A 14046-nucleotide genomic window follows, 5' to 3' on the forward strand; every position below is an offset into this window, starting at 1 on the left:
CTTGTCTATTACATTTCAAAGCCTCTACAGTTGCATTTCGTATCAGGGAAACACAAAACCCTAGAATTTAGTTGAGTGCAACTGAGCATCCCATACAATTAGGCCCTGCAAGATGTTTTGCCCGGTCTCGGTCCCAAAAAAGTGCTCAGCTGAAGAATGTGAGGCCAAGATCTCAGCGCAGATGTTTTACAACATTTTGAGTTATGTTCCTGAGTCAGAGAACTTCCTCAACTGTTGCTCTCAGCTAAGTGCTTCCTTATTTGGCCATGCATTCTTGTGCATTTGTTCCTTTATCTCGCCTATCCACTTACAGCGATCCCATGGATTTCAGCAGAATATTCAGAGGTGGTTTTGCCCGTTCTTTCCTTTGAAATACAGCCATCCAGAGCTGACTCTGCTTTACTTCAAAGATCAGGGAGGATCTGGTGCCTTTATTGAGGCCCCACTCATTATTGCAGTATGATCACATCACTTTAAAGGGGAAAATGCATTATCACTGCATTTCTATTCTTTGAAAACAATGTGTTCAAGCTGAAACATGCAAAAACAAATCCTCCCCCTCTCCAAAAGTATGAAGTACAGAAGAACATTGAGAAGCAAAAGCCTTTTAAAGCACTATCTTTAAATTGCTCTGCCACCAAGCAGCCAAAGGAGAGGTTAGTACATGAGAAATGCAGATGAACATTACAACTCCAGAAATTCCTAGAGACAATACTAACCAAATTTATGAATAATCAAATTCTCAGTATGTTGTCACATCTCAGTCAATGCCACTTCAAACTGGAGACAAATCATTGCAGGAGTTACTCCTAGTATAAAATGTAAAACCACATTCTTTGCAAACTACCTCATGTGACAATTGCACATGCGACATTTAATGTGAGGGTATAACAAAGTTCGATCATACTTTGTAGCTGCAAATAAATGCCTGTTTACCCAGAATTAATTGGACTGAGAAATAAAAAAGGAGAGGGTTGCATTTAAAGTCTCAGATTCACTGATCTGACATTCTACTTTATTGATTCTGAGGGGCAAAATTAAGGTTATAACTTCATGAAATGGGAGATAATTTGAAACAAAACAAATTACACAAACATCCACAAGAATCTCATAAGAAATGCTCTTGCATTGTTTTTGACCTACCAGGCTATGGTCAGCCACAGAGCCATGCTTAGAAAGCCGCTGAGTGCCATTCTAAAGGACATACATGAGAAACAATCAAGCACAGCAAAAGAAATGGTCATGTAAACAGAATCACACACAAATGTCACATCGCAATGACTTCACAAGAATCACTTTTCTCCACAAAATTCACAATGCTGCACAGTTGTCCACATGGTTTTACCAGACAGCTTCTATTTCATGAAATTGGCTACGGAACAACATTCTTTCTCTTAGCAAAACAAATGTATGCAGCCAGTTGGACCAAGACTTGATATACAAAGACCTGCTCCATTTCTCAGCCAATAGAAATAATTACTGCTCAGACACAACTCTTAACTTCCATGCAAAGCATGCTGCCTTTGACTCAATCTTTGCATTTCAACGATAGGAGTCATGATTAATAGTATTTTAATATTCATAATTGTATTGTATATTGGCATTGAATTTTTGCCAGATTGTGAGCCGCCTTCGGGTAAGAAGGGTGGGATAGAAATGAGGGAAATAAATAATAAATAATAATGCTGGCCAACATGCATTTTGGTACCTCGAATTAGACCTGTTCCTGGGATATTTGACCAGCTGGTTCCAAAAATGGCACCAGTTTATTTTATTTATTTATTTACAACATTTATACCCCGCCTTTCTCACTTGAGGGGACTCAAGTTTCTCCCTATCAGCTTTAATTTTTGGGATACAGAACATATGCCATATACCCATAGAAAAGCATGATAACCATATCTAAGAAACTAGAGCTGATGCCCAAAGAACTGCAGGAATAGGTCTAAAAACCAAGACATGAAGAAAAGAAATGTTATTGGGTTAGGCTGCGTAATCAATTATAATTACTAATATTATAATTACAATAATGGTCAGCTGCTGGACACCTCAGAACTCAATCTGGCTCTGAGAATGGTGCTGCCAGATGCCAGCGGATAGTATCATCAAATAAGATCATCTCCTTGGCCAACTAATAGACCAAGGGCCCAATATTAGTTGGTAGTCGTAGCAGGTCATTTTCAGGGGATGCGGGTTGAACACTTCTACTTGTTTCTCAAAATGCCCCTTTGCTGATCAGGCCTATAAAAGGGGCACTGTATAAACAACAGAGAGCAGAAACATTATTTCCTTCAGTTGCCCAGTGTTCATACTTATTTCCCATGTCATGTTATATACCAAGCATTATGTTTTCCATGTGCAGCAGATATGTATGCTAAAGAAACTTGATCAAATCATAAAAAGTAGACCAAAGAATTGCGACAGGTCCAGGCAAACAGAGCTGTAATAGTCACTGAAGTAGTTAGTATGAGAAAAGAAGCAACAGCCTTGCATGCCATGCCAATGCAAGTCAGAGAGAGTTAGGCTGAGATGGATGATTACCTTGAAATTGAAAGAATTTCGAGGAGAAGCACTGGATGAAAACTGCTCGCTTTTGACCAAGTTGCTGTAATAGCTGTTGACTTTGTCATTCCCTGCCTTATTCAAGGCAGGGTTGTGATCATCTGTTATTGAGCAGATATAATAGTTATCTTCCTCCTCACTATCAGCATCATGATAACTCCCAGGAACAGCCTTTGCTAACTTGGTGTTGTCGAGGCATTCGATGTGAAAGATAAGATCTTCCTCCGCCATGATGACAGAAGCGTCTTGCTCCCGTGAAGACCGAAGAAGCCAGTATTACAAATGGAAGAACCTAATGGAGAGAATTTGGGGAAAAAAAATCAATATTCAAATTATGTTGAGGATGGGTTGTAGAGGACATGGCATGCGGATATGTGTTTAGGGACCAGATCCCTTCAGATCTTGCAAGCTAAGCAGGATTAGCCCTGGGTAGTAGTACAGGCAATCCCAAGTTACAAATATTCTGTTTTTAATGTTTGTATAGTTATATATTTTAAATTGTATACTAATGATTTTATGTCAAGTCACTTTGAGTCCCCTTTGGGGAGATAAAGCAGGGTATAAATAAATATAATACTAATAATGATACTAATTATTATTTAGCAATTTCCACCATGGCTTGGAAAAAGATGTAATAATACACACAAACACATGAATGCACACTCAACTCCTATGTACACAACACTACCAAGAACCCTGATCTTTTTCTTTACTTTTTTTATGGAGGATAAGATGGGGCCAGAACATACATCTTTTTGTTTTTTTGTCCCAGCAGTTGGAGCGTAATGTTCTTTTGGAAACAGAGGGAGATTTTTGTCTTTCCTGCTAAGACTCTGCTATCACAAGGTATCATCATAGTGTTCTTGTTTTTTTTACTCCAGAAAGACAAATCACATCCCACCAGGGACGACAGGCCTCAACATGCATTGCTGAGCTTTCAGAAAGATTACAAACGGAGCATCACAAGTTAGGGCCCAAAGTTCATGCCACTTGTTCCTCCTCATTAAGAAAAATGCCATGACAAGGACAAGAATAAAGAGATCTCCATTTACGACCCTTGGCTTGCCTGATAAAAATTCTACAAGCCTAATACAATTGTATTAACCACAGTGGAACTTGCACAATGTATAAAGCAGCATCATACATATAAATCAGTGCAGGTTGCCTTCCCTTCCCACACTCTTTCCACATCACACTGCAGCACTTTTCATATACAGACAGTCCGCAAGTTAGGTTTGTTCTTTGTATATAGGTAGGAAGTGGTACATTTTTAAGTGTAACTCCAGCCATATATATGTGTGTCTGCGTGTGTTTGGATTACATAGGGAAAGGTTAACACCCCTGTGGTATTTGTTTTGCTGTCTCTGCCCCTGTTCAGAAGATTCCACCTCACTTTCTGTCACTGAGAGAATTGCACTTTGGAAAATATGGTTTGTTATGGAAACAAGGATTGGTGAGAAAGCCTGAGTGGAGACACCCTTTCCCCATAATAGTAGCTCTTTCAAGACTTAATTTCTCTTCCGAGGGGTAGATTTCTCTCACTTCCTGTTGTTTCATCACCATTCTCCACTATGAGTGGAAGTTGGATGCTTGCAACTCGGGGATGGCCTGTATATGAGTATCAATGTTTATGTAGGTTCATTGCTTAAAATATTTGCCTGCTCCCATTAGCCCTTCCTGAGTTGGCATGTGATCCCACCTTTCTCTTCTCCCAATTTTCTCTCTATGCCCTTTTGAAATGCAGGTTGGGAACCCGAGAGCAGCTTCATGTGGAAAGAGCACGTGTTTTGCATGCAAAAGATCCCCGGCCCAATTCCTGACATCTCTAAATAGAGCTGGCTGGGACCCCTGTCTGAAATGCCTGGGAGCCAACTAGCGCTGTGTCAATCAAATAGTACTGGTTTAAATTAAGCAAAAGGAAGACCTCAATTTGCAGTAGATCAGTGTAATGGAGTTTCTAATGGGCTGAAATGTAATACAGTAGAGTCTCACTTATCCAAGCCTCGCTTATCCAAGCCTCTGGATAATCCAAGCCATTTTTGTAGTCAATGTTTTCAATATATCATGATATTTTGGTGCTAAATTTGTAAATACAGTAATTACATCATAACATTACTGCGTATTGAACTACCTTTTCTGTCCAATTTGTTGTATAACAGGATGTTTTGGTGCTTAATTTGTAAAATCATGACCTAATTTGATGTTTAATAGGCTTTTTCTTAATCCCTCCTTATTATCCAAGTTATTCGCTTATCCAAGCTTCTGCTGGCCCGTTTAGCTTGGATAAGTGAGACTCTACTGTAATTTGAAACATTTTACTAGTATAATGATACACAATCTAACAAACAAGATTTTTTTCATTATCAGGCTTGACTTGAGAAATTGCAAGTCGCTTCTGGTGTGAGAGAATTGGCCACCTGCAAGGACATTGCCCAGGGGACGCCTGGATGCTTTGCCATCCTGTGGGAGGCTTCTTTTATGTCCTCGCAGGGAAGCTAGAGCTGACAGGCAGGAGGTCATCCTGCTCTCCGGATTGAACCATTTATCTTTCAGTCAGCAGTTCTGCCGGCACAACGGTTTAACTGATTTCGCCACTGGGGGGCTCCACTTAGATAACTAGATATCTCAAAGGCATCAGATCCCATCTGATCTTGGATGCTAAACAAGCTCAGCCCTGGTTAGTACTTGGATGGTACAAGGCCAAAGAATATCAAGTGTTGTAGATTGTATTTTGAAGGAAGGAACTGGCAGAACCACCTCTAAGGAGTCCTTGAGTAGAAATTTATGAGGCTGCCATAAGTCGACACATACATACATACATACATACAAAACTATTGTTCACAATTTTGGGAGCCTGGATGCTAACCACAAACTAAGGAATTATAGCTAAATACAGAGAGACCTGCATAAGGTACAGTACCTTCAGTCCCTCACCAAAAACATATAGGAACCACACTTGTTTCATAAGCAAAGATTTATGACATCCAAATATTTTAGTCATAACAATAAATGAAACAGACACACCCCATTAAATTATACTGCTGAGTTTTAAAAAGTTTGCGGTAACCATCCGTTTATATGGAAGAATTGTGACTTTGGAACAGTTCTGGTATTTCTCTTGGCATGCCTAGCTGGGCAGGAACAACAATTAGATGGGAAAACCAAATCTGAGAGGTATTTTTGCTCAAGATCAACTTGTAAATTTGGTCAGTAGGAAAAAAGGGAGGGATATTACCTTTTCCGTACCAGCTTCCAATGGAAGAAGCTGAATGCAAACCTTCACGTTGCAGATATCTTTCCCAAGAAGTTTACAGGAATCAAGTGGAGCAGAAAGCCACCTGTTCGACCAAAACAACCACCCTGTGAGTAGAAAGATAGGCCTGTTATCCCAGTGATGAGAACCGTTTCCCATTTAAGCACTAACCAAAATTGTTTCGCAATGGTTCATGCTATTGTTGTTAACTTCCATCAACTTTGATTTAGGATGACACAATGAATGAGGGACCCCCATGTCCCCCGTTCGCACCAACCTTGATTGTTGCAGACTTGATTGCGTTTATCCCTCTCTACAATCCTACTTCTCTCTACCTAAGTATTAATATCCTTTCAAGGGAGTCATGTCTTCTCATGATATGTCCAAGTTATGACAGTCTCAGTTCATGCTGAATCTACACTGCCATATAATCCAGATCATCAAGAATATCAAGGCAGATAATCCACAATATCTGAGGTTATCTGAGTCTACACTGCCATATAATCCAGTTCCATGTGGCTTTTATACATCTATATGGAAGGGGCCTTAGTCATCTTGGCTTTTAGAAAGTTCAGATTTTATTTGTTTTAGGACTCATTTATCTGCCCTTTTAACAGTCTTTGTAGAACTCTTTTCCAGCACAGCAATTCAAATGAGTTGATTCTCTTCTTATCAGCTTTCTTCACTGCCTGGTTTTCACAATCATACATTGAAGTGGAAAATACGATGGCATGGACAATAGTTTTTTATTGCAGAGAAACTGCACCTACCCTTATAAAGAGCCTCAGCCAAAACCGCAAACTGGACACTTAATTCTCTGATAAATGACTGAAAGTCAATAATACCTAAGCAATGAGTAATATTCTGTTCCTAGTGGAACACGTTCACTTGTTTTCTTTCTTCCGTACTTGGCCACAAACTATGCAACTCATCACAAGAGAAGGAAGAAAACGAGAGTAAGAAAGGAAGCCATAGAAATGGCTGTATGCTTATAGGTTACACACAAACCAATCTACACAAATATAGTGACTTGGGAAGCAACATAACAATCAGCCTGTACACACACGGATATAACTTTACTTAGAAGTGAATGTGTGTGTGGCACTTGTAAACTTGTAAACATATTTACACTCACATGCACATACATTTGTGCACAAATACTGCCTAACTTGGGAAAATGTTTTGGAAATGAGGTTATCATCATCTGTAGTCTCATATAGCTATACCTTAAAACAGCAGATGTAGGAATGTTATAATTTATAATTACAGTAGTTATACATGTATATCTCAGAACATGGCATCCATGAAAGAGAAAAATCAAAGAACAAATTGATTTGAGCCATCTGTATCAAATGGCTCAAATCAAAGTGTAAGCCAAGTGTCCAACTTCAGGGCATGTCTTTGGTGAGAATCTGCAAGAATAATATTATTTTACCTGACATTCATTTTCTTCTGGCTGATCATTTTATTTATTTTATCCAAAAATATTTATTTACCTATGGAAGTAATCACTGTGCATTGGATTTTTAAAACTAGATTTCTTACGACATTCATATGTAGGACAATTTTTATGTATTTTGTATAGCATGTTATGAGGAAAAAAAAACACTGAGAGGAATGAAAGCGACTTCCCTTTTCTGGGTTCCTGCCTTCTCTAGTTCACTCTATGCTTTTTCCACTCCTCTCTGTGAGTAGGCTTTCCCCTTCTCCATTGTCACCAGCTGACCACCCTGGACATTCTGATTTTAATGTTAAAAAGATGATTTATCCAGTGAGGTATATCTGAATACACACACACAGCATACATGCAGATACAACCAGTTCCACCCACACATCTAAGGCAGTATCTGCAACCGAGGGCCTATTCAACATGGCACTCTCCTCTGCAAGAAATGCCAGGACTCTCCTCCCAGTCCCACTCCCTGAAGCAAAAGGCAAATACAGTGCAGTCAGCAGAAGCAGCAGCATTGCTGAAACGGATCCAGCAGCCTTCCTCCAGGCCTTATCTCTGTGACAGCAAGCTGTTCTCTTCCCAAAGAACTCACTGTACTTTCCCTGTTTTACCAACATACATAGACAGGTGCCAAAGGAACAAATTCCCCCAATAAGCCAACCTTTCAATTGCTGCCACATGAGACCTGAACAGTCCCACAGAAGGGACGCAATTTTGTGGTGCCAAGAGGCAGACAGAGACTGATTATGGTGATGGGATTCTCCATCCAAAACGTAGATGTTGGCAGCTCTAAAAGACGATTTATTGCAGCCATCAGCCAGATAGTTCTCTCCTGATGTTTCTGCAGAATTGCATTGCTTGCGTTGGCCAGTATCCTTCGTGACATACAAAGGCATGTGCCCACTTTATGCCTGCAAAGATCTAAAATGAGACCACCATCAATGTAACTGTCAATCAAGTATCCAAACGCCCAACTAACAATGGCAAAAATTCAGTCTACAATATCTACAGTGCTTCCTTTTCCCATACAAAATTTGCAGCAAGAAAAGCTGGATTCTCCAACTGTTACAAGGCAATGACAAAAAAAAGCTAACACAGTGCTCTCATGTTTTGCATTATTTATTCCCGGGTGCTAGTTCTGGAAAAGCATTGCAACTTACACACTTTCCTAGCCTCTTTGCAGGCTCAAAAGACTAGAAACCTTTCATTGTAATTAAATCCTTAGAGAAAACAACAATCAATTTCTCATCTAGGCCAATGGCACAGTTGTTCTCACAATCCCAACTATAATTTGTATTTTTTTCTGCCTGAATTCACCGATATTGTCTGAAAAATACTATAACCATATCAGATTATACTGTGTTATATATATTACAGTGTTATACCTCAGAACTGAGCATTGAAAACCATTTTGCATGCTATTTCAGCGAATGCTGTCTTAAATTATGTTCACCATTACCATTTTAAATTAGAAAACTAATTTTATTAATCATTTATGGTCTTAAACAAACATACGCCTACCACTAAAGGGAGACAATATACTGCATTATAACTCTTGGAAAGCAAAGGAATCTATTCAATTCTGAATGTAAAACAGTATCCACACAAAGGAATGCAATTCAAATTCACATTCCTAAGTATTTTGCATGCAGGCCATAGCTTCTAAAAATACAGGACAGTACAGGCCTTTATTTGAACAAAACAGAGACAGATCTATTGACAATCATGTGCTTTCCCTCGATCTTCATGAAGCTGTAACCTTTTCTAGAGACACAGGCCATGAAATGCTCTGAAAAATTATATTTTCACAAGAGTCTGGGTAACTAGACTCTTTGCAAGTGGTTTATATCACAGAGTTGTGTTTGTCAAGATAATTTATCTTCTCCTTGTTCCAACCTTTCCCAGATCTCAATTTTTATGCAAACAAAAACCCAAACACATGCTTCGGTCAATAAACAGATCTGCTGACTGAGTGAATTTGAATGCATTACAACGCCCTGCAATTTGAAAGATCAGGAAATTCTATATGAAGAAATGAGAACTGGGCTGCAATCTTATTAAGAGCAGCCAGCTTTCATTTGTGGTGTGGGAGAATAATAATAATAATAATAATAATAATAATAATAATAATAATGCTTACCTGGACAAGCACCCACATCATAATTGCCATGGGTTTACTTTAAGCAGTCCCCAAGTTAGAACCCACTGGTGTGAAACCCAATGGTATCACATCAATGCTCTCCAAAAAAGCCCATGATTGGGTACCATCAGTTGAAAATGACTTAAAGCAGGTGTGGGCAAACTTCGGCCCTCCAGGTGTTTTGGACTTCTACAATTCCTAAAAGCCTGGGTGTGGCCTCAGAAAGACGTACTTTCCCAAGTAAAAAACATCCAGTAATAATACCAAGTAATCCTATGCATGTATTTTTTCAAATGTTTTCAAAGCTTTGCAGACATGGCTTAGGCTTCATATTGAAAGGTATCGCTATCTGGGAGGGGCAAAATGTGGGTGCCGTCCTTTGAAATAACGTTATTTTGCCACCTCCAAAGGAAATGTTCATACCTGCAAAAATGAGACACTCATTCACTCTCAAGGAGTCTCCCTGTACTTTGTATCATCTTTGATTCCTGGAATATTATTTTCCTTTCAGTGAAAAGACTTGGAAAACAGATGCCCCCAAAACCTCCTTTGGACATTAAAGGGCAAGGACATATATTTTAGTGGGAGTGCATTTCAAAGCAACAGAGAAGGGACCACAAACTCTTGCTTTTCCCCTAGAAGAATAGTTGGATTTCCAATCCAGCGGTGAGCTGGTTGATCTTAATCCCGCCATTTAGTGGTCCATTAAAAAACATTTACTTCTGCAAGTATTTCAAGAGGGACTGAAGTGCTAAATCTGTTTAGTTATTAATTCTTGGATGCATTTTATAAGATGAAAAATAGATCCATCCATTCCCACCCACAAATGTATTTTTACTTTGATTATATATAGAGCTATAGTGATAGATATTCAAGATCAATCTGTCGGAGATAAGATTCAATGAACTCTGAGGAACATATTTCTGGTCCAACATATGCAGGAATTCACTGAAAATATTTTTACAAGGGGGTTATCTCAGGTGATGGGGTATAGGATTACAGTCTAAAGGTGGGAAATTTCCTTTCCTAACTTGCAAGGCATGTGATGCAAAACACAGAAAGGCAAACACCAAAGACATCTGTTGCAAATTAAAGGTATTTCTTTGAAGCTTAAGTGGGGCTGTTGTCTTTGAGATTACCCTTTCTACATAACCTTACAGACCAAGATATTAGGAGGGAAGCAAATATTTGTCTCCTAAAGCAGCCATTCCTCAGTCAGGTGCCTTCCAGATGTTATCATATTCAATATTATTGTTGAAGGCTTTCATGGCCAGAATCATGTATGGCCATGTTCCAGAAGCATTATCTCCTGATGTTTCACCACATCTATGGCAGGCATCCTCAGAGGTTGTGAGGACTGTTGAAAACTAGGAAAGTGAGGTTTATGTATCTATGGAAGGGAGAAAGAACTATTGTCTGCCTGAGGCATGTGTGAATGTTGCAAATGGTCACCTTGATTAGCATTAAACGGCCTTGCAGTTTCAAAGCCTGGCCGCATCCTGCCTGGGTAAATCCTTTGTTGGGAGGTGTTGGCTATGCCTAGTTTCCAACAGACCTCACAAACTCTGAGGATGCCTGCCATAGATGTGGGCGAAACATCAGGACAGAATACTTCTGGAACATGGCCAGACAGCCCAGAAAACTCACAGCAACCCATTATTATTATTATTAGAGTCTCCTTTAGGAAAAATAGAGTGGGTTATACATAAATATAATAATAATAATAATAATAATAACTAATAACTGTCCATTAGATAAATTATTATTGACTATGTCGTTGTGAGAATAATAATAATAATTTCTCTAATGGAGAGTTGGCTGAATAATAATAATAATAATAATATAAAGTTCATGCATATAGATCAGGCATGGGCAAACATGGGCCCTCCCTCCATGTGTTTTGAGGGGGGGAAAAGAAAGGGCCTGAGGCTGTTAGGAATTGTGGGAGTTGGAGTCCAAAACAGCTGGAGGGAGGGCCCAAGTTTGCCCATGCCTGCTATAGATCCATGCATTTTTATATTAATAACAACAACAACAACAATAATAATATAAATTATTTCAGGTGAGTCTCCACTAGAGAGCCGATTAGGAAGGGCTTGGCCTTTCTTTCCAAACTAAACCCAGGCCAGGGCTGGGCCTACCTACCTCCCTGCAGAAGCCTCTCTGCCTTGCCTTCGGGCGGGTTTTCCTTTCCTTTCGCCGTCTTCCTTTCTTTTTACCGCGTGGACAAGGAGGAAACACGCGTGGCAATCCCCACGAGAGAGAACCAAACCCTGGCTGAGGAAGGTCCCCTCACGAGGAGCTCCGTCCAAAGCCTCCTTCAGGGATGCGACCCGCGCGCGACTGACACACTCAGGCGAAGCCGCAAGGGGCCGACGCGTCAAGCCACGCCCATCCTCACCGCCCCGCCCATTAAAGGGAGGGGCTTCATTGAGACCACGCCCCCCGCCTAGGAGACCTTGCTGAGAGGAAAATAGCGGCGCGCCACTGCCCTCGCGCGTCCACTAGGCGCAACTGCAACAGCGCCTCCGAGAGGATAATAGCGGCGCGAAAATAGCGGCGCGCCACTGCCCTCGCGCGTCCACTAAGCGCAACTACAAGAGCGCCTCCGAAAGGGAAATAGCGGCGCGAAAATAGCGGCGCGCCACTGCCCTCTCGCGTTCACTAGGCGCAACTGCAGGAGCGCCTCCGAGAAGAAAATAGCGGCGCGCTACTGCACTCTCGCGTCCACTAGGCGCAACTACAAGAGCGCCTCCGAAAGGGAAATAGCGGCGCGCCACTGCCCTCTCGCGTTCACTAGGCGCAACTGCAAGATTTTTACACTGTCATATAAAAAAATAATAAAAAATAAAAAATAAAAATATTGGAGGTAAATAGAGGCGCACCACTGCCCTCTCGCGTTCACTAGGCGCAACTGCAAGACCCTTTATTTTGACATTGCCATATATATATAATAATAATAATAATAATAATAAAACTTTATTTATACCCCGCCACCATCTCCCCTATGGGGACTCGGGGCGGCTTACATGGGGCCATGCCCAGACACCATACAATATAACAAAATAAACAGCAAATCATAACACAATATAACAGTGCAAAATCATCGAATACATATTACAACCCAAATCGGAGACAACAATGAAAACCAGGGCAGGTCACATGAACACTTAATTAAAAACTCGGGAGAGAGAGACATAGGAATAGGGGGAAACAGGGAAATAAAATGGTGGAGCAGTCTAAAGGATAAAAACCAAGGGGAATGGCCAGAGCAATATATTACATTTACTCCCCAAAGGCACATCGGAAAAGCCATGTTTTTAGATCTTTCTTAAAGGCTAACAAGGTGGGGGCTTGCCTAATCTCAGTGGGCAATGAATTCCACAGTCGGGGGGCCACAGCAGAAAAAGCCCTCTCCCTCGTTCCCACAAGACGGGCCTGGGACAGAGGCAGTGGCGAAAGGAAGGCCTCCCCGGATGAACGAAGGGAACGAGCAGGTTTATGGTAGGAGATACGGTCCCTAAGGTAGGTGGGTCCCAAACCGTTTAGGGCTTTATATATATATAAAATCTCTCCCCTGAGTCCCTCTGGGGAGAGAGATCGGTCTAGAAATAGTTTATTATTATTACTAATAATAATAATAATAATAACCTCCCAACAAAAGTTTCCCCCAGGCAGGAAGCAGCCAGGCTTCGAAGCTGCAAGGCCATTCAGTGCTAATCAAGTTGGCCAATGGCAACATTCACACTTGCCTTAAACAGACAAGTGTTCTTTCTTCTCCCACCGTGGACATTATATATATATATACCCCACCAGACCTCACAACCTCTGAGGATGCCTGCCATAGATGCAGGTGAAACGTCAGGAGAGAATACTTCTCGAACATTGCCAGACAGCTCGGAAAACTCACAGCAACCCAATGTGTGCATAATATTATTCATAACTGTACGAATGAAACAAAGTTGTGTCCCTTCAACTATGAGGAAGTCACTATTTTAGCCACTCATGGGAGTATTGCAGAATGCAAATAGAGACGCATGCAAAGACTTGGGCACGGTTTGTCTCGCTTGGAGGAAAAAAACAGGCGCGCCACTGCCCTCTCGCGTCCACTAGGCGCAACTGCAGGAGCGCCTCCGAGAGGATAATAGCGGCGCGAAAATAGCGGCACGCCACTGCCGTCTCGCGTCCACTAGGCGCAACTGCACGCTTCAAGAGCGGCTCCAACTATGGTTGAGAAGGCCGCCATTAAGGGCATTGATTCCGAATCGAGAGGAAAGAGAAGCCGGTTTAGGGGTGATCTAGATTAAAAAAGAATCCAATTATAGAATAATATATCTACAGTACAAACAAGAAGAAGGGAAACACGCAATGGCGCTGCGGAGCCCTTATATGCTGTTCACGATCCGTGCTTGAGCGGGAGGTAGCGTGGCCGAGTGGTCTAAGGCGCTGGATTTAGGCTCCAGTCATTTCGATGGCGTGGGTTCGAATCCCACCGCTGCCAAATACTCCTTTTTCGTTTAAATGCTATTATTTTGCTCTCTCTGCTCGGTGAAGAAGAGAGATGGCATCACAGCCAGTAGTGTCGTTAAAAACTATATACAGTAGAGTCCCACTTATCCAAGCCTCGCTTATCCAAGC

General features: G+C 41.1%; 1 protein-coding gene and 1 non-coding gene across 5 annotated transcripts in view; one reads left to right on the forward strand and one right to left on the reverse strand.

Annotated features, from left to right (window-relative positions):
* Nucleotides 1-11768, reverse strand: part of eef2k (eukaryotic elongation factor 2 kinase) — a 31329-nt gene extending 19561 nt beyond the window's left edge. The window contains exons 1-5 of one of the 4 annotated variants that reach the window (XM_062964611.1): nt 11554-11768; nt 7930-8189; nt 5798-5922; nt 2542-2854; nt 1144-1194 (exon numbers count right to left, since the gene is read on the reverse strand). In XM_062964611.1, coding sequence (XP_062820681.1) covers nt 1144-1194; nt 2542-2793 — 303 coding nt within the window. In that variant the 5' untranslated portion in view covers nt 2794-2854; nt 5798-5922; nt 7930-8189; nt 11554-11768. The remainder of the gene's footprint in view (nt 1-1143; nt 1195-2541; nt 2855-5797; nt 5923-7929; nt 8190-11553) is intronic. The other 3 variants (XM_016998480.2, XM_062964612.1, XM_003229226.4) reach the window with 3 other exon arrangements.
* A 2059-nt stretch (nt 11769-13827) lies between these two features.
* Nucleotides 13828-13909, forward strand: trnal-uag (transfer RNA leucine (anticodon UAG)). The gene has a single exon. It is a non-coding gene; the product is annotated as a tRNA-Leu (tRNA).
* The last annotated feature ends 137 nt before the right edge of the window (nt 13910-14046 follow it).

The sequence above is a fragment of the Anolis carolinensis genome, unplaced genomic scaffold, assembly GCF_035594765.1.
Source record: "Anolis carolinensis isolate JA03-04 unplaced genomic scaffold, rAnoCar3.1.pri scaffold_13, whole genome shotgun sequence".
In the NCBI taxonomy this organism is placed as follows: Eukaryota; Metazoa; Chordata; class Lepidosauria; order Squamata; family Dactyloidae; genus Anolis; species Anolis carolinensis.